Here is a 22,006-nt window from a genome sequence, read left to right on the forward strand (position 1 = left end):
TACTCAAGCCTAAAACTCTTCTGCATCATACCCTGGTCGGGGAACACTCCAGCATCATACTCTCTTGCCGTCTAGTGAGTATTATGGCTCCCCGCAATAACATGACAACCTCTGACTAGTGAGTACTACGGCTCCCCGTAGCACCACAATACCAACTGACTAGTGAGTACTACAGCTCCCCATAGTACTACGACTCTCTCTCTGACTTGTGAGTACTACGGATCCTCGTAGCATCACAACACCCTCTGACTAGTGAATACTACGACTCCCTGTAGCTTCACCCCATACTCTCATTCTCATCCCCACGACACACTACATCCACTAACTCATGCTCCGTAGACTATCATAGATAGCTACACACACACACACACTTGTCCCACATATGCATCATAGACTCCGGCGACAACCGCTATAACAAAATACCTACCTCTGTGGAGGTCCACTTTCTTAAATAATCCCTCTTGATGCCCATACCCGAAGGGCTCCCACTGGAACTAAAAATACATGATACACCACTAGTCGTCCCAACTCAAGATTCTAAACAACTCTGAAATCAGGACATTATACCCGGTCACCACGGAACACCATTACAAAACATCGCGATGTCCTGCCTTAACCACTGATCTCCTACTCCCAGCCCCATACAGATACAACAATACATTTCCTCTGAACTCCATAAATAATTCCTCATTTTACCCAATGCGCAACTTCAGTGTAATCTAACACTCAATTGGAATGCCAAGAAGGCGCTAATGCTTCAGAACACGCTGATGATCCTCCGAAACCCTTTCCCCTACTGCTCAAAATCCAAGCAAGAATACACATACTGGCCCGGGAGTTGGCTGCTCGATAGTCTTCTATCCATCCTAAAAAGGGCATAAACAACCGATACTTCGACCCAGAAGTTCTCAAATGCCCATACCATCATTACGAGTCTTCCACTTGAAACGACTCTGACCACCACCAGATTCCTGACCATTGGCTAACTGCCGAGGAGACACCCATCCTTTCTCAGACACATACCACATGCATTATTTCACTCTGCACCTTTCTTGGCTCACCAATGACCCTGGCCTCATGAATTTGAGCCGCAGATTTCTGTATCCAACCCCTAACCTCTCTTGCACCAATCTCTGGTTCCCTTAATAAAATACCCGGTTCTCCCCTACTTAGGGTTCGAAGCATCACCAATTAACGCACACACCATCCCAAAGACTGTTTCCACTAGCAATATCGCACCTTCCCTCGGAAGGTGCTATGCAACGCCCGATAATCTCCTTTAAAGAGATTAAGCAACCTCAATTACCCTGAATCTCAGAAGAAATCCTTAGGAACTTCTCATCACGACTGACTTTAGTCGTTCAAAGTCTGATACTATCCCAATACCGAACATCTCAACTTTCCAGTAATATCACTGACTCTTAGACTGAAACAATAAATCATCGTACTCCTCAACCTCGACTTCTCAACCCAAGTTCCAAGACTCGAATCATCACAAGAACAGGGACTCCATTCCCATACTCAATATCCATCATAGACAGAAGAGTCACCGCCCTGATATACTCGACTGGATTACCTACTGATACCGCCACCACACGCCCTACTATACTCAATTAGGGTGTAATGTGGTCCTTGACCATCTCAGTCCCCACTGACTACCTGCTCATGGTAGATCATTTCCACGCAGCAGACATGCTGCTTAATACCCTGGTGGAAAAATCGACATCAATGTCAACCCGTAGGGTTTACTCCTAAACCTAAAACCAAAATCTCACACCTCTCCTATTTCCCATAGGAAACATAAATAACACCCAACAAGTCACAAAAGTGACATCTCCTCCATCGGCTGATTGGTCACTCAAACCGCAATCCCCTAAAAATGCCTTCTCTACTAATCCCTGAGTCTTGCGACTACATCTGACATCTTACCAATAATACTCTGAAATGCTCTCGACCTCCCTCTCAAGGGATACCTCTTCGGACTCAATCATGGCCCTTAGGCCTAAAACCCCATCGCGTCCAAACTCCACCAATCAATCTTGATCGGACAACCGGAGAATCACAAGCATCAATTGCTAAGAACCATGGTACTCAGCCCCTAACATATCTTCTCAATTTGCTACAATGTATGGTACTCGAACCATGACATCACTCCTCAATCTGCTACGATGTATGGTACTCGAACCATGACATCACTCCCCAATCTGCTACTTAGAACCTTTAGAATACTCCCTGTAACGAGTATGGGTCCTCTACTTTCGGTAGTACGGGCCCATACTACCTGCCACATCTACCCATACTTTCCACACAGACCATTCCAGAGCTCCTAAATAACTGCTCAACCTTCTCGTTCACTAATTCCGCCATGCGTGCTCGCTCCTCAGCGAAATGCTCTACTCCGCCAGCGTACTCATCTGGCTAAGGTCACTCCCACTTCTCCGCCATCAGCTGCTGAAGAGCTCCTAATGATGCCAGTCATCTACCTCCTGAATATCATCATATTCACTTGGTAGCTGACTTCCATCATCGAGAGTTCCACAAAGCACGAAGCAAGCAACATTCGGGCATCGAAGAATACACAGAGCTCAATCCAGATGATAACTCCGCTTGCTCTGCTTATTCTCAAGGTACCACTAAACTCTGCAACTCTGCCCCTTGTGGGTTCTAACTATTCTTCGATAAACACCACAATACTCATCTAGGAGTCTCTCATAGATTACTCCTCTACTCAAATCCCCTAAAAGGATTCCAACTGTATACTCTCACTCATACTCAAAAGCACATCACATATAACAGCAACTCTTAGGCTAAGGCATCACAAATCAGTCCACTCTAGTCCTAAGATATGAAATACCTAGCCTATCTCTAGCATGCATAATATCTTATAAAACGTATCATAAATATCTCATAACAAAAAAGTAACGGTATTTTGGGAAATCACCGTTCGGGCTCTTGCTGATTGTACACACTGCTCTTTCTCGCTTTCTCTTTGAACTCTTATTCACCTTTAGAGAATCATTTCTTTGAAAACTTTTCTTACTTCCTCAGTTTGAGTCCAGATTTACCCTAAGGTGCATCTGAATCCCTCAAACCAAGGCTCTGACACCAACTAGTAACACCGTAATTTTTCAAAAATTTTTTTGAAAATTAAAATAGTTTATCTCTTTAACACTTTTCATAAAAATCCCATTTGTTTAAGTTAGAATACATAACTCTTTTGTTCAATCAATTAATAAACCAGAATCCTCAAACAAACGCTTCCCCTGGTGTGTACAATCAAGCTGGTGCCGCCCCGTGATCCTAAGAAAACCTGAAACATATAACACAAAACACTGTAAGCATGAAGCTTAGTGAGTTACCTAAAATACCACTCTAACACATATTAGCCACTCAAGGCTATAACTCTGTTGACACTCTGGTCCGTGTGTCTCAGTGGGACCCTCCAGTCCCAACTCTTTGTGGACCCTCTGGTCCTAACTCTATGGACCCCAAGGTCCTAACTCTAATAACTCTGAATCATGCATATCACGTATCACAATAAATCTTAGAAAATAAATAGCATACAATTACACTGGAACATAACTCTAAACCTAACTCTGTGGACCCTTTGGTCCTAGCTCTGTGGACCTTCCGATCCTAACTCTGCTATACACACAACATAAATCGCATAGAAATAATGCAGTGCAACACATCACCTAAATAGCATACAATAACTCTGTCACATAACTCTAGTTACCACTTAAGGTAAAGTATAGTGAGAAGACTCACCTGCTACTACCGACTGAAGAACAAGATCACGCTGCTCCGACCATCGTCACGAACTCCACCACTGAATCACCGAAACCAATAAATACCAATAACAACCAAAATACCCCTGAAAGTCAACTGGTCAACTCTTAGTTAAAGTCAAAGTTCTCAATCGAAGCCAACCCTCCTAACTGACTCTACTCGCCGAGTCAATCCGCTGACTCGTCGAGTCCCCATGCTCTGAAACTCCTATAACACGAATTAACTCGCTGAGTCGCCCCAAGAGTCACCGAGTCCCACAACTCTGAGTCAAACCGTACTCAACTCACTGAGTCAGCCCTTGACTCACCGATTCTCAGCTTAACCAGAAAAGGTTAGAACCTCAAGACCAGACTCGCCGAGTCCAAGGCTATCTTCAACCAACTCACCGAGTTGTTCTTACAACTCGCTGATTTGCTTCCTATCTTCATGCAACTCGTCGAGTACACCCATGTGACTCACCGAGTACCACTAGCTCTTAACCCATACAGAGGCTTTCTAATCCATGCAGGGTCTCCAATCCATAGATCTACTCTTATACCAGCCATCCATTACGTAAAGTGGCAAACTTTACGTGAATCCAAGGAGATCTAAGCATAATACACTCTTGGGCTAAGGTTTGGGGCTAAAAGACTTCATCAACAGCTCTTGAACAGTGACTTTATGCTCTTTTGGATCATCACTATTATAGATCTGAGGTAGCAACCTCAGATCTAACCTCCAAACTCAAGATAACACTAGATATACACCCAAAAATCCCACAAATGATAGATCTAGATGGATAATAGCTCAAGCAACGAATCATTACCTCAAAAGAAGGCTCCAACAGAAGAATAAGTCAAAAGCTTGAAAAGCCCCTTGCTCCAAGCCTCTTAATCTTCAAAGATCTCTTCAACAAACACCCCTTCAAGATCCAAATGTTCTCTAATTCTCTCACAACGAATATTAGGGTTTCTGGGCTTCAAGGGAGAGAAAAGAGGCTAGGGAGAGGGTATTATGTTCTTTATATAGGACCAAATCCCTGCGATTAGGGTTTTCTCCACACATTACCAACTCGTGATTCCAGCCACCGACTCACCGAGTTGGCCTCTAGACACGCGACCAGGATCGCGACCCTACTCGCCGAGTCTACCCATGGACTCGCCGAGTTGATCATTCACATTTTCACTTTGAACCCTGAACTTTGCACCCCTGAACTCGGGATGTTACAAGTTTGGGTACTTTACCAATCCACATCTCATGAGGAGTTTTGGCAACTTTCTTTGTAGGACCAGATCAGGGATATTGGTGGCAGTCTCTAAGGCATACCCCCAAAATGAGATTGGTAGCAAAGCTTGACTCATCATGGAACGAACCATGTCCAACAAGGTCCGATTACGCCTCTCAGCCACACCATTCAACTGCGGTGTCATGGGAGGTGTCAATTGTGAGACAATCCCACATTCCCTAAGATAGTCGAGGAACTCTGAACTAAGATACTCACCACCTTGATCAGATCGAACCATCTTAATGTTCTTGCCCAATTGATTCTCGACTTCCTATTTAAACTCTTTAAACCTTTCAAAAGTCTCTGACTTATGCTTGATTAAGTAGACATATCCATATCTACTATAATCATTAGTAAAAGTCAAATAATAACGATTAGCATCCTTTGTGACATGTTTGAAGGGCCCACACACATCCGTGTGTACAAGATCCAACAAAACTTCACCCCTCTCACAAGAACCTATGAAGGGTGACTTTGTCATTTTTCCAAGTAAGCATGATTCACAACTATCATCTGACTTTAGGTCAACTAACTCCAAGACTCCATCCTTTTGGAGTTGGCCTATGCGTTTCTTGCTTATATGTCCAAGACGACAATGCCATAATGATGCTTTATCCAAGTTATTATCATTAACAGAATCAATAGACAAAACATTATTTCCTAAGTTAGCAACCACAAATACAGTTTCATACACACCATCACAAGGTAATGCTTTAAAATAAAGAACATTATTAAAGAAAGCATTAATCGAACCAACTTCATTATCAAATGAAAAGGTGAAACCTTGTTTATAAAATGCATGAAAGGAAATATATTTTGTTGCTATTTCTGTCAAATAACAACATTTATTCAAATCTACTTAGCGATAAAGTATAAACTCCAATCTTGGTGACAGGTAAAGCTTTCATATTCCCCATGATTAAGTTTATTCGTCCTTGCTCCACATTCTCACTTCTTCTTAGTCCCTGCAAATCAGAATAGATATGAATACCACAACCGATATCAAGGACCCAAGAGTTAGTTAGGTGTGAGTTATTAGATAAGATAGTGTAGATACCTGCATGGTTGGGTTTAACTTTCCCATCCTTCACATCTTGCTGGTACTTTGGGCAGTTCTGCTTCCAATGTGATTTTTCATGGCAATAGTAGCATTCAGCCTCTTTTGGGCCAGAAGAACGAGTGACGAAACCTTTCTTGGTTCCACTTGAAGAGGATCCATCAAGGGTCCTAGCCTTGGTACCCTTCGAAGAACTCTTCCTCTTCTTCCCTTGACTTTTCTTGATTGCCAAAACCGGGGCGGAGTTTGGAGTAGGAGTGTTAACAACCGACTTGCCCTTAAGACCTGTTTCTGCGGTCTTGAGAAGTCCCTGAAGTTTGCTGAGTGTGACCTCTTCCTTATTCATGTGATATGTCATGCGGAATTGATCATAGCACGATGGTAAGGAGTGAAAAATGATATCTATTGCAAGCTCCTCAGGGAAGTTCACATTAAGCTTTAGCAACCGATCCACATATCTTTGTATTTTCTGCATGTGGCTCGTGATGGACTCTCCGTCCTTCATCAAGGTTGTTATCATGGAGCAAATGATTTCATACCTCTATTGTCGTGCAATTTGATGGTATCTTTCCATCAGATCTTGGTGCATTTCAAAATGGTAGAAGTCCTCATAGGAATTTTGGAGTTCCGTTGTCATGGTGGCCATCATGATGCATGCTACTTTGGTAGCATCCCTTTCATGTGCATGGAAGTCAGCGATCTCCTGAGGAGTTGCGGTGGTCTCATTAATCTCCTTAATCTCCTTATCAAGGACATATTCTTTTTCCTCATAGCAGGTAATCATCATGATGTTTCTGATCCATTCATTGAAGTTGGATCCATCAAAAGTGACTTTCCCACACAAGTTCATATGGGTAAAGGAGCTATTAGGATAAGAGCCAGAAGCAGCTTTGTTTGAAGACATCTGAATGATGAGAACAAGATTAGTTTAGATATTAAGAGAGTCGTTAATAAAACACCCAAATGTAATATTAAGGCTAGGATCCAATCACAATATATTATAACTTAGAAGTGGTATGCCGTAATTCAAGCTATAACATATTTGAAAGGTAGGTGAATGATCCACAATGAAAAACGAAATATTGATATTAGGTTTTTAATTGGTTATTAGAAATTCCTAGATTCTTTGAGATTCATTAAACTTTTCAATGGCATGTTTCAATCTCGAGTGTCACCTCCAAGTTTTGGTGACTGGGATACCGAGGATCACAAAACAAAGTGTGAAGTAACCATGCAAATCACTAGGTACCCTTAAAGTTTATCACTCAATCAGTGTGCCGGTAAACCACACACGCTCCACCGATACTATGATAAACCTTAAGTCACTCTTTACTTACCTTGTTAAGTACAAGTTAGTGTGCCGGTTAACCACACACGCTTCACCAACGACTTAAACAAAGTGTAAAGTGTAATTTCATGGATTAGCACCTTATTCACATTTTTCCTAAAGTAACTAAGATTGGGAATTTAATAAAACATTTAGTCACTTTATAATATTCATCATACTTTTAACGAGAATTTATAAGTCCTTGTCTTACCCATTCGGCTAATGACCCTCCACCAATCAAGGAAGCGGTGGGTGAGAGTGGACACCCATTAAGTTGCCATTTTATAGGCAACAACCTTATACCCCCTTATAGACCGGCTTCGTGAATGAGGCGTACTAGCGGTAAGACGACTTGATCTTATACATACATACATATATATATATATATATATATACATATATATATATATATGTATATGTATATATATATACATACATATATATATATATATATATATATATATATTATTAACTTATAATATTATAAAGTATAAGGGTTGAATTTTAACTTTTAAAATTCTAAGGGTTGGAACTAAAGTTTTAATTAATACTTTACTTGTTCCAAAACTTTAGGGCAAGTTTTGTACACTTTCAAAACTTTTCATTTCTTATAACTTATGAATTAATTTAGTCATAAAAATGAAGACTCTTCGTTTTTTATAACTCTTGTGCTCTTTTAATGGCTTTAATAATAATGACTTTTGGTTTTCCATAACTTGAGGACAAGTTATGGACTCCATTAAAACACTTTATGATCATGAATTAAACTACCATGAAGGTTACAAGTAATTCCTATGATCATCTAATCTTCATAAGTTCAAGAATATGAATATGAACATTTCAAGAATAAAAAATTACACTTAAAACCTTGTAATTTTGATAATTGCCATTGCAAATGGATTAGCATAAACATTACACCATCTAAAACAAGTCTTCAAGTACCAAAACAGTTTAGGGTAATGTTTCTAGTCCATTTCCATCAACAAAAGTCGAAAATCTGCATTCTAAGGCTCCTACTCGTCGAGTGCATGAACCTACTCGGCGAGTAGGATGAACTTACACATGAACTCAGAGAGTCCCCCTATGGACTCGGCGAGTTCAGCAGACAGATAGCACAAAATTGACTTTTTTCAACAATTTTGCACAAATAACAAACAAACAAGCCTAGGCTCTGATACCACTGATGGGTTTTGAGCATTCTAACACTTCCTAAGTGTACATGCAACCCTAATAACCTTGGATCTATGTTTGTCTAATTATCATGCAAAGTTGAATTCCAAGGTTATATTCCTATCTAGCATACATGGGGGAACAATTTTTAACTTGAATGGAAGATAGAATAACTTACCTTGTTGTTGCTTATGATCCTTGAAACCTTGTGAGCCTAGCACCCCAAGTGTGATGCCTCAAATTCTTCACACAACACCAAATGCAAAGGAATAAACTTTGAGAGAATCTTACACTTGCAAAAATCGGCCTAGCCCTCACTTGTTCATGTGTAGCCGATTTTGGTGGAGAATGGGTTCCTTATATAATGTTGGCACTTCTAGGGTTACACCATGTAAACCCTAATGTGTTATGAATCTTCATTTCCATGACCCATGGGTTTGTAACTCCCATGGAGCATCCTATGGGTGGAACCCAACTTGATAATCCATGGAGCCTCTTATCCCACTATACAAGTATGGATGATTTACATAATTAACCCATATATTTAATTAGTTATCCTTTGATCACTGAATTAATTCTAAATTAATTCTTGATCAAACTAATTAAATAATATTATTAATATATTAGAACTTATAATATATTAATAATCCACAAGTGTTATTTCTCTCATTTAGTCTATCCAATTGCATGGTGCCATGCAACCCAAATGGACCATGTCGGGTCGGGTCAAGTACATACCAAAAATAGTTATGGACTTAGACACCTTATCTAACAAAGCTTCCGTCCATAAATCATCAAATATATGTTTCTTCGTCATCAAAATCTTTTCTGATACTTTGGCGTTTGTAATTCTCTATTTCTCATGTGTATGTTCCATTTCTTCTTGGGGCTTAGCTTCATATGGGAATTTTGAGAAATATAGATCCCTTTTCTTTTCACTTTTTTCTTATTATTTTGTGTCCCGTTAGGCTAGGGTTGGATCTTTGTGTGGGTTCAACTGTTTTTGTGTGTGTAAGTGGTAAAAAACCATAACCTAAATGTACGGTCTGTGTGAGGTTTAAAGTTACAACATATTCATGGATTTGTTTATGTCCAAGTATGGTCGACTTAATTACATGTTATTTTGTTATGGAAGGAATTTATATCTGGTTATAGAAGTTTATAATTGGAACAGTTGATCAGATGGTTTTGCTATTACCCTAAATACAGTTTGTGAAATTTTCATATTGGTCTTGGCTGGTTTTTTTCCCCACTTGTGATTGCCCATTACAAGTTGCAGTTTCGAACTGGTTGTGCTAATGAGTGTTTTCTTTGGTCGTTGCTAATATTGCTAATGTTGCTATTTGGTTCCATATTGATGGCATGAAGTAATTGGGTTAAAGAACCTTTTGCCCTTGCTACTTAGGACCCCCATGAATTCTTTGCTTTAAAGACTCTTTTTCCCTTGGCTTTTCATCAGGTGCAATTAGACTCGTTACAGATAGTTTATATATAAGAGGAAAGAGAGTCAAACTAATTAAGTCTCAATAATTACAAACAAGTCCTTCATCTTTCAATATGTACAATTATAACTTCTATTATTAAATGCCTCAAGTGATAAAGGGATCTTTCGGGGGTTCTTTCTGGATTGACCAAGGAGTTCAACGTCGACAAGTTTCTAGGTATATTCCCTCGTATAACTTGTTATAATTTGCTCATTTTACTGAAATTTATCATATTTATATAATATCATAGGCTAGGGTTCGACGTGCTACTGTTGTGAGTTTGGATGCAAACCTTTATTTCAAGAGAATTGCATTCGTAAAAATTATAATGCTGGTCAACATTTCTGTGTAAGTAACTATTTTATTAATATCTTGTTTCTCTCTCTCTCTCTCTCTCTCTATCTCTCTCTCTTTTATGTCCAAATCACATTTCCTTTCAATAGTATCTCAAGTAGCAGCATATTTTCAAGGAAAAAGCACATATGATGTGCTGCAAAAGAGATTCACAAACTTGATTTTTTAAACCTAATAATTAGAACTACACTGAGTGTGAGATAGAAGTTTATCCAGAGAAGGAAAAAGATATAAGTTTTTAAGGATGCTGCTGATGAAGAAGATCAAAAGAGCTGGAGGAAGATGATGAATGAAATTGATGAGGTGACATCTGCAGTTTTCGTGCTCAGAACACGAAGAACAAAAAACCAACCTCTTCCTAAAGATCTAGTTTTAGGAACCCTAGTGAGATTTAAGCAGCAAAAGAAATGGAATATTGTTGCTGAGATATTATTATGCATGATCACTGTTAATTGTATAAGTTTATCATATGATTAAGTTATTTGACATGTAATGTTAGGTAACTTGTTTGACATGTGATATTTTTTTAAAAATGAACTATCTTTCTTATGTATGGTATTTTATTTTCTATTATGATAATTTCAATGTTGTTTAATTTGAAAATTAGTAATTCTATCATATATATATATATATATATATATATATATATATATATATATATATATATATATATATAAAACATTTAAACTTATGACACGCAAATGCGTGTCATCTTCATTTATGATAGATGCTTTAATGATACACAATGCGTGTCTTAAACATGCATCGTAATGTTACGACACGCAAATGTGAGTCATCTTCCTTCATGATAGGGACTTCCTTGACACGCATTGCGTATCGTAACTGGGCGTCGTAAATGCGTGTCATAAATGTGCGTCATAAATGAGCGTCGTAAATAGACGACGCAGAAAAGCATGTCGTCTCTCTTTATGACAGGGCCTTCCTTGACATGCATTTGCGCGTCGTCTGAGTGTTTTACGACACACATTGCGCATCGTAAAAGGTTCTTTTTCTAGTAGTTCTTGTATGCCCAACGTACTCCTTCATTAAGCCATTTCTTCCATTAAGCTCTTAATGCTTAAGTCTAAGAGTCCAAAACATAGATCTGAGTCTCAACAAGTATCTAGAAGCATAAAGTCACCGACTTGGTGACTTTTCATGCCCCAAAAGATCCCAAATTCGATTTATAACATTCTACTTTCATAATAATTGCCATAACTCAGGCATGGATGTCTCTAAGGCTTCAAATATGACAACTTTGTGACTCTAGGGCCAAAAGAACACCAAAAGTAGTAACTCTAAGCTTTAGAAATGATAATAAACCACAAGATCTCATCTATGGGACCAAATAGTGTCCAAAGCTCAAACAAAAGAGATCTAAGCTATAACACAAACAGTTCAGAGCTTTATACCTCAAACGCGTGCCATGTGATGATGATAACCCAGATCCACAAGCTCCCAATCTTCTAATGAAGCTTCAAGAGGACATCCTATCTTCAAAACACCAAAAACACATCCAAAAGACCTTCTAAGCTCAAGAACACTCAACAATGGAGTTAGGGTTTCGAGTACAGGGCTAGGAGGACAAGGAGGCTGAATAAATGAGGGTTTCATGTCCATAAGGATGATTCTATAGTTGCCAACCCCGAAAATTAGGGTTTCAAATGTTATTGCGTATGCTCTACGTACACTTCTTTACTCCCAACGTACACCTCTGGATCCACGATCAATATTTTGCATGAGTACGCCAAACGTACTACTTAGTATTCCCCGCATACTCGCTTTACAGCTTGTATGCTAAGCGTACCTTGTTGTACGCCCCGTGTACAACTTAAGGACTAAATTGGGCAATTTAAATAATGCAAGGGCAAAAGAGAAACTTACCAAGATTCAAGTGTAACAACTTTATACCTTCTAGAAGATGATGAAGAAGGGTCGAGGCTGGATCTACAATCTATGGACTCCAAGAATACCTTTCAAGCTCTCCTTCTTCACTATAGCGCACCAAAAATCACACAAAAGCTTGAGATTCTCACAAATGGAACTAGGTTTTTGTGGGGCTAAAAGAGAGGATGGTGGATGATGGTAAGAAGGGTTTCCAAGGGATTAAGGTATTTAAATAGAGTCCAAGAACGTAAAATTAGGTTTTGCATTCAGTACGAGTACACCATGCATACTTTAGGTACGCCCTGCGTACTTAAGGAGACCCCAAGTCCAAGTTAATGAGTTACGACCCGCATAACGACCATCCATGCAAAAATCTAAATATATAAACTTTAAAGAATTTACCTGAGAACCAAGTGTTACACATTGATAACCAATTAATTAAGTCATTTTGGTCGAATTTAACAGGTTACCCAGTAACAAGGGCTGATGTGACATTAATAATTAATTTATCTTTATTTTTTAATAGTCACATCATTTAACCACTTAGATTTTTTTTTGAACCAGCAAATACAAATATACTAATCTACTCCTAAAATAACACCTAATTCCACCTATGTCCACGACGGGACTTGAACCCTCGACCTCAAAGAGAGAGGACACCACCTGATACCGCTGGGCCAGAAGCCCTTTGGTATTTAACCACTTAGATAACAATTTATTTTTTTATATTTTGAAGTTTATACAATGTAATTAACCCTAGATAACATCTTGTTATTCATCGTTGGGATTTCCAATATTATGAACAAATGAATTCAAATTGTACAAAGGTTTATATGATCCAACAAAAAGATTAACACCATTAATAGAATAATCGCTCAAACTCAAACTAAGAAGAGGCATTTCCTGGTTTTGTTGGCATTTACATTAGCCTATTGTATAACAACAAAACATCAATCCAACAAAAAACGTCTTTGTGGCAGTAACAACCACCAAAATAATAATATTTTTGTGAGCATCATCATTCGTTCCATTATTTGATTATGTGTTTTGAAAACCACCGACGACTCTCACCTAGTTTTACCGGTACTTGGGTCAAGAGGCTCTACTAGAAAAATGGCGGAATCAGAGGTCTCCTGAGCTTTAGTTGGTGAAGAAAACATAGTCAGGGAAGGGGAATTTGCCTCTGCTAACCTACACGAGAATGATTATCTTCTCCCCATTTAGGGAAAGCAAGGGTTTTCGAATTCAATAAATCTAGAATTGTATTCTTGACTTGAACATCCCGAAGGGCTAACGATTTTAAAATCTTTTCATGTTATAAGGTTTTATGTTCACTAGGAAAATTTTCAATTAAATTCATCAATGTTGTTCCACAATTAGCCCAAACGAGTTTTGCATACAACCAACTTTATCAGATCTTAAACACCATAAATTAAAGATTATAAACATAAAAATAAAGTAAAATGAACTGGGAAGTGGCCCAAATTAGGGATTCCTTTATTATAGAGGGTAGAGTAGCGATGCCGTGAATACTTCCACATAAGCTTCATGATTGACACATCACTCTTCTATGAAGGCTTGGTCACCGGGTAACATCTTCAAATTGAGCAAAATGAATTATTTGAAAAGTATGTAATGAATTTAATGGTCTTTTACGCAAAAAAGAAAAGTTTAGTGAGCAAATCATGCAAATGGCAAAATTTAGTTGTGCTACATTGATATTTTCTATTTTCTTATTATATTCATTTTAATAAATAAGTATAAGGTCCCCACCTACCACCACACACAAACCCATATCACAATCACCTCCTTAAACCCGCCACTGAAACCACCAGCCACCGTTGAATCCACCACTGAAATCATTAGTGTCACCACCGGCTGCACAACAATCAAACCAACCACCAAAGTAATTACTATAAAAATTATTCCATGTTCTAAACATATTAAACCTAAGAACTCACCGCAAAATTGAAACAAAATTAACAATGGATGAGAATACCTAATTGAAGATCATTAATAGAGAAACTAAATAGGTTAAATTCAATAAAAAAAACATAATCAATTTTTATGTATAAATAATATCAATTTTTATATTATAAAAATTATCATATACATCAAAAGTTTAAAATATTAAACATAAATCTTATAGCATACTTTTATCTTTCTAAATCATTTTTAGGTACTAACTTACTCTTTTAAAGAGTTCATCTATTCAAAACATTTACTATTCAAAATTATTAGTTTACTATTTAAAAATAGTTTATTTAGTCATCAACCATTATTTTTCTTTTTCAAAACTATTTGACATCTTAACTTTCTATTTCAAAGATTTTATTCATTAAAACTATATAATTATGCCATGTACCCCATAGAGAAAATCCACATATATCGTCTTGCTAGTTAGTGAATACTAACTATGATTCCATGTATTTCACTTGGTGATTTTTAACTAATGTTTCCTCATTTCCCATTCAATCAACATAACAAGATTATAATAACATTTTCCATCTCGTATAGATTAATCTTATTCCATAATTTTGTTCCAGTATTCCTTTATCTCATCATTTCATCATTTTACAATTCATTATATATAACTAGTTAAGCTTCATGAATGAATTATCCATATTACTTAATTCCTCAAGATATCAATTCAATTTCAAGTATCTAATAGATTACCCATGATCATGATCATCATCTTAAAATTTAAGAAATAAACCTTAATCATGATGTTTTATACCAGTAAACATGATTACTACACCCTATTCAACATCATCATCAAGGTTACTAATCATAAAAGATATATAGGAAGTTAAGGTTTGCGTCACTGATTCTAATTCCTCCATTAAAACTCATCCAAGCTTGCAAGAAGGAAGAACTTACTTGTAATCAAGCTTGATTCTTGATTCTCTTTAACTTTATTGTATGAAGCTTCAATTATTTGGTATAAATATCTCAAAATCACTCATTTATAACTCCTAAACAATGTGTGTATGTATGTAAAACGAGGAGCAATAAACCGAAATACCACTTGTTATAACTTCTTCTTTGGACCTTGACGTGATTACTTGACCGTGTAACATGAAACACGATAATGTTTTGCAAAAAAGGACCATATATAACATTGTACTTCATTAAACATCAAGAAAAATCAATTTTATATAGGTCAAACACTTAACATGATCATGGAATTCATTACACGGTCTTGTAAATGCTTAGACTGCCCATTAAAGCAAATCATTCTTAGTTTTCACCCAAACTTCTAACACTCATAACTTTCTCATACGAATTTGAATGTTAGTGATCTTTATATCCACGGTTCATATTCATGTAAACTAAAAATTTCATTTAGAATGTTACTGCTACAAAGATCTAGATCTCAAATTATAATTCCACGAATAGAGGATGGTGTGACAACCCGATTTTTTTTCCCATGTAAAGTCAAGCCAACCAACCAAAAGTCAGACTTAAGTTCATTGCCTTCTAGCCTTTTTATTGGGCATTCTAATTATTTTTAAGCCTAGTACATTCAAGGAATGAGTATTAGGAAGTACCTGCTAGAGTCATTGTATAACATTCAAGCCTTAAACCCCACCAAAAGGAGTTCACGACCACAACACATGAGTTTACGGCCGTAAACTCATGGTTGGCCATAAACTCCCCTGTAAGTCTCATTTCCTTCATTTTTCTTTCAATCTTACACTTTCAACTCAAGAAACTTCCATTATCTCTCAAGTATCATCGAGTTCTTCATTATAGATCTTCAAAAACATAAGTATTTCTTCCATCTTTGATTTTTTATCCTTCTTAAACTTGTAAGAATTTCTTGATTCATCCATGAAATCATCCCTTTTTGAGTAGATCTTCAAGATCTTCATCCTTCACCAAGAACACATACTTGTTCTTAGTGGCCGAAAACTGCTCAAAGGTCCTCAAAAGTGTGAGTATTCCATCTATAATCTAGTTAGGCATGTTAATCACTAGATCATAGTCTTGAAACATCATCAATCCCATAAACCTCATGAGTTTACGGCCATGGAACCTCCCTTGGCCGTAAACCCATGGATTGGTCACATTTTGGCTGCAAACCCTTCTTATATCCAAGCACTAGACCTTGAACCCTAAGGGATGATAGATAGGACCTTAAACCACCCTCTTATGCATGTTTTACCATGCGTTTACAGTCATAAACTCCATGGCCGTAAACACCATTTGGTGGCCATAAACATCCCTTTGATCAATCACATGTGATTCAACACTTCATTCAAGTGTTTCCTAGTCCCTAAAGGTGTTTTCTTGCATGTGGTTGCTTCTAAACACTAAATTCATGCCAATATACGCCATTATATGTCATTTAGTACTCGTTTGTGTCTCGGGACTTCACTAGTGGAGCTTCTCATCCTTACGCGCATATTCGTTTGAATCACCCACATAAGGTGAGTTCATACCCCTATAATCAATCCTTTTAAACTGTTTTAAATGCTTTTAGGGGGATACAAGTTGAACACAATGATAATTGTGTAAATATTTGTTATAAACATCTTTCAAATGATTACTTATGTTTTTATAAGTGATCAAAACATTTCAAAAACTCTTTTTAAGTTTTGTTACTTCATAGTTTATAAAAATCCGTTTTTAAAGTACAATCATAAATTAGTGGATAAATGAACCTTTTTCAATAACAGTTCAAGAAAACATACTAGTAAACTATAATAGGTATAGTTTAGGGGTTCAGTTTATACTAGATACTAGAACATACTATAAAGAGAATCAGGGAGGTAGATACAATACACTATTACATAGAGAACATACAATAAAGAGAAACAGGGAGGAGGATACAATACACGATAAAAGAAAGAACATACTAAGATACTATAACAGAAAGAACATACTAAGATACTATAACAGAAGAAGAAATCATGATTTACAAATTATACCAATAATCACTAACTCATTGTTCTAAACAAAAGGTGATAATAAATTAGGTATACAAGACTATGATAACTTTAATGTGAGACTACTTCATGGCTCAGTAATTTGTTTGCTGAAGTCGCGTTTTGTAACTAAAATCTCTTGGAGGGAGAGCGTATAGTATGGCTACAACCACATCACATTATGACCTTAATTAACACATAATTGTTTTAAGGTAATCAGTACTTCAGTTGTCATTTCCAAAGACAATTGTGTACTTACATGTGCCCATTACTTTCATATTGTGATGGTTCCACTTGAAAGTTAATGTAAACTATTTTCGAGTTAAGATAGTTATAAATTAGGGAAAACTTACATCTTTTCAAATGACAAACAGAACAGTCGAGTCATAGTACATTCATTAGAGAGGGGCCTATAATGCTAACTTTATGATTCCTTAGTGTATACATCATGAATATATATTAATTGGATCCGACAGGTAATAGGACGTGTGCCTTCCGCTTCATTTCCTGTTCCTTGTTTAGTTGTGGGTTTAGAGCATATTTACCTAGCCTGCTATCTATTCGATCTTAGATATATATATGTTTCGTATACACCAATTAATCATAAGGGGTACCAGGTATGGGTCAGGTCATAGGACACTAATTCAATACACCGTTTTCAAGTACAAAATATACTTTTCAAATAGAATATTTGGTATACAAAACTAGAAACTTACCAATAAAGGGTTTAATCCATTTTATTAAACTAGAATAACTTAAAGGACCTTAAGTGGTTAATTCTATAATACCTTGGTTGACACATCAGAGTTATATATAATTAATACCCGATAGGAAGTTGGGTGTATGCTTTCCGCCTTACTTCATGTTCCTTGTTTGGTTATGGGCTTAGGGCAGATTTACACAACTAACTATCTATTCAATATTAGATTATATATAGCTAGTATAAACCAAGTGATTATAGAAGGAACCATTATGGTTACCATTATTACGAAAAGAAATATGGGTTTTCTTAAAGAACGTTTTCATCAAATATAAATGAACTATTGCAGTTAACTCTGTGAGTACTAAGTGAATACGCCAGGGTTATATACAACGATGATCTAACAAACAATGGGAGGTGTATCTTCCGCATCATTCCTTGTTCCTTGTTTGGTTGTGGGCTTAGGGCAGATACACACAATCGATTGTTTGTTTACTCTGGGTTTTATATAACTTGTATCCCGTTAGTAGTCATAGAAAGGATTGTAGAGTCATTTTTACTTATCTTTCATCAAAGTAGGAAATATAGGATTTTTTTGTAGGAACAGAAAAACTTTTCTAAAGAGAACTTACAATTTACTACAACTTACTTACACCACTAAAATCTTATGAACTCACCAGCTTAAATGTTGATCTAATTTTTCAAAATAACTTGTATTCTCAGAAAACCAGTAGACAAGTACGCTTACTGGGAATTTAGAAGATGGAGCAGTATAGCTTCATGTCTTGTTTTGTTATTTACTTTTTGTCTATGTTATGTGAACCACATACTTTGTAAACACTTTCTTTCTAATGAAATGGTTGTTTTATTACTTTGATTACTATGATGCATGTCTTGTGATACTAAACATGACGTCCTTCGCCCCAAAGCGTTTCCGCCGTTCCGGTTTGGGGGTGTGACAGATGGTACACCTTCTTCTTACAACAACTAAGTGAAATACCATTTTCGAATTTCCATAACTTTTTTTTTGTCTCAACTCCAAAATGAGTTGAATATTTTTTTCAATGCTTCTTTTCATCATGAATTCACAAGAGGGTCAAAAAATATTATTCCATGCATTAGAAATGGACTTTCACTAATATTACTCAAACACGTTATGATCGAAACTGAATATAAGTATATGTGTTTTGGTTCTGTGTTGCCAACATTTTTATATGTACTGAACCATACGGAAAAAATTGTTTTTGATGTAAGTATGTTTTGAGAAGCAAACCCCCACACCACGCATCCTCCCAAAATCTAGAAATAGACCCATCACCAACCACAATATACATCGAATTTAGGTCTATAACATTTCGTTTGTGCAATGGTGAATGGATCCTACTATTTTTTACTGCACCCTAGTCCATACTATAGGTCGAGAACCCCTAAGAAAGGCTCCATTAACTCCATGCAGCCCCTTGATAATTTTTACCCATAATGATCATGCTTCATGAAAAAAACACCACTTCCACATGTGAAGAAGCACCCAGTTAAAAGCATCCAAACTACCAACATCTAAACCACCTTTATTTATGGAATTTAAAACAAGATCCCATTTCACCCAATGAATATGCCTTTGATACTCTTCCATACCCTATAAAAATCGAGCTCTGCAAGCTTCCAACATAACAAACAGTAGCAGACATTCTAAAAATCGGGAAAAAAATAAATACCAAGACTACCCAGAATCGATTTGATAAGAGTTAAACCCCTACCCATGGAAATAAGCTTGACTTTCCAAGTCGAAAGTCTATTACAGAACTAAACAACGATTACGTCCCAATTACTAACACGAGTCATGGAACCACCCACGGGGATCCGGAGATAAGAAAAAGGAAGAATAACCATTGCACATCCTGGAATAGAAGCTAAAGAAACAATCTCTAATTGATCCACTCTAACCCCTACAAGGCTAGATTTAAAGAGATTAATCTTTAAGCCAGAAACCATATGAAACACCGAGGGATAGTAATAAGATTCCTAACATTTATATCATCCAATTTACTCAGGAATAACGCATCATCTGCATAGAAACGATGAGATAACACCAAGTTAGAATCTTCCACATTAACACCCCGAAATCTTCTTGAAGCAATCACATCTTCCATGACAATGTGAAGCCCCTCCATAGCAATAAGAAACAAAAAACGAGAGATAGGATCACCCTGTCTCAAACCTGTGAAAAGTTGGAACACTTTTGTAGGATTCCCAGTAACAAGAATAGAAGATCTCACATTTTTCAATAACCCTATGATCCATGAACGTCATCTATCCCTAAACCCCATAAACACCATTATTTAATCCGAATAATCCCAATTGACGGAATCTTTGGCTTTCTCAAAATCAACTTTAAAAATGAGAAATTTCTTATATATATATATATATATATATATATATATATATATATATATATATATATATATATAATTATAATTATAATTATAATTATGGAAATTGATTTAAAAAGCCTAATATCGTTTTGTTAAACGCTACATAAAATAACTTTTAGATTTGAAACGTTTTGTTTAAACTAAAAGTTCGTACTGCCAAACAGAGTTTTTTGTTTAAACCAAAGTATTTTGTTAAAAACTAGAAGTTAGAAACTCCTAAATGTTCTCAAACACTCCTGCCAAACATGTCAGCGTTTTGTTTAAACTAAACGCTAAAAACTTGTAGTATCAAAATAAAGTGTTTTGTTCAAAACAAAATGTTTTTTCAAACACTAAAAGTTAAAAGTTTCCACACGCTTTGATACGTAAATATCTTTTTAGATTGTGAAAAATAGAAAATCCTACGTTGCATTGCTTCACAGCATATAATATAGGAATTTAAGAGATGATACAAGGAATAACAAATAAGTCCTCTTTCGAAAAAAAAAGGAATAACAAATAAGTACAATATACAATACTTTGAATATTAATTCTGCCATATGCATTATTAGTTCAGAGCATCAATGATTGTTGCTTGAACTTTTAGCAAAATTCGCATTAAATAAAAATCCGTATATTTGAATATTGGCATATAGTTCTGTAAGAGACTTGCAATATTGGCAAAATAAGTAAAAGCGATTGATATATTTTTGTATTTTATTAGTCGTAAATTTTCATAATTTATTATGCCAGTTGTATTCTTTTCATATAATTTCAATTCAATTAGATTTATTAAGAGTCAATTTGGGAAAAGACCACAGATGGAATTGTGTATATAATTCATGAAATGCCTATTAATTTTTGACCTGTATTGATGATTCATGTTAAACGGTTGCATTAAATGCGATATTAAAGATGTTCTCTAACTTGTAGCCGTATAATTGATAAATATCTTTTTTCTGTATTTTAACGGTTAAATTTTATTTTACCTTTTTAACCGATATATATATATATATATATATATATATATATATATATATATATATATATATATATATATATATATATATATATATATATATATATATATATATATAGGGATAATGATTTGAAATGGTAACGAATTTTTGACTTTGTTCACATTTAGTCACTAAACTTTTTTTCGTTATATATATATATATATATATATATATATATATATATATATATATATATATATATATATATAGGTTCATTTGAAACCACCTATATTTTGTGAGATATGGGGACCAAATCTTAGCTTTTTATCAAATTTGATCTTGTGGCTTATAAAAAAAGGGGATTAACACTAATTAATCTAACTGATTAGTTAATTAGGGGCAGATTAGTCATTAGGTTAAATATAACATCTTCACCAGATCTGATAGATTATTAACGTCATGTTCACGTCATCAAGAACATCCTCATCTGCTTTGATTCTTCTACCAAAATCAGCGCTCCTATGCGATCAATATTCCTTAATATTCATATTCATGTAATTAATCTTCCTCTCCTAAAATATTCACTTCTTCCTACTAGTTTTCCTTGGTATTTGAGATCGCCATTCACCGATCGATCAATGATCCTTACCTGTCGAAATCACAAGCATTAAAT

General features: G+C 36.0%; 1 protein-coding gene across 1 annotated transcript; it reads right to left on the reverse strand.

The window, feature by feature from the left end:
- Positions 1–13,892: 13,892 nt before the first annotated feature.
- LOC145030031 (uncharacterized) lies at positions 13,893–20,273 on the reverse strand. The gene is made up of 5 exons (XM_078978469.1): positions 20,240–20,273; positions 19,965–20,181; positions 19,782–19,917; positions 14,124–14,210; positions 13,893–13,928 (listed from the first exon to the last, which is right to left on the reverse strand). Exons 1-5 carry the CDS (start codon positions 20,271–20,273, stop codon positions 13,893–13,895), a joined length of 510 nt encoding a protein of 169 aa, XP_078834595.1.
- Positions 20,274–22,006: the final 1,733 nt, after the last annotated feature.

This window comes from Lactuca saligna, chromosome 2, assembly GCF_052625555.1.
Source record: "Lactuca saligna cultivar CGN05327 chromosome 2, ASM5262555v1, whole genome shotgun sequence".
NCBI lineage: Eukaryota > Viridiplantae > Streptophyta > Magnoliopsida > Asterales > Asteraceae > Lactuca > Lactuca saligna.

What these genes read in the sequence shown, in the direction of transcription:
- LOC145030031 (XM_078978469.1), bottom strand. Translation starts at nt 20,273, where the DNA reads ATGACGTTCATGGATCATAGGGTTATTGAAAAAT. An exon ending in TCATAGGGTTATTGAAAAAT is followed by an intron (nt 20,182 to 20,239) that starts GTGAGATCTTCT and finishes AACTTTTCACAG; the next exon opens with GTTTGAGACAGGGTGATCCT. An exon ending in AGGAGGTGATTGTGATATGG is followed by an intron (nt 13,929 to 14,123) that starts GTTTGTGTGTGG and finishes CTCAATTTGAAG; the next exon opens with ATGTTACCCGGTGACCAAGC.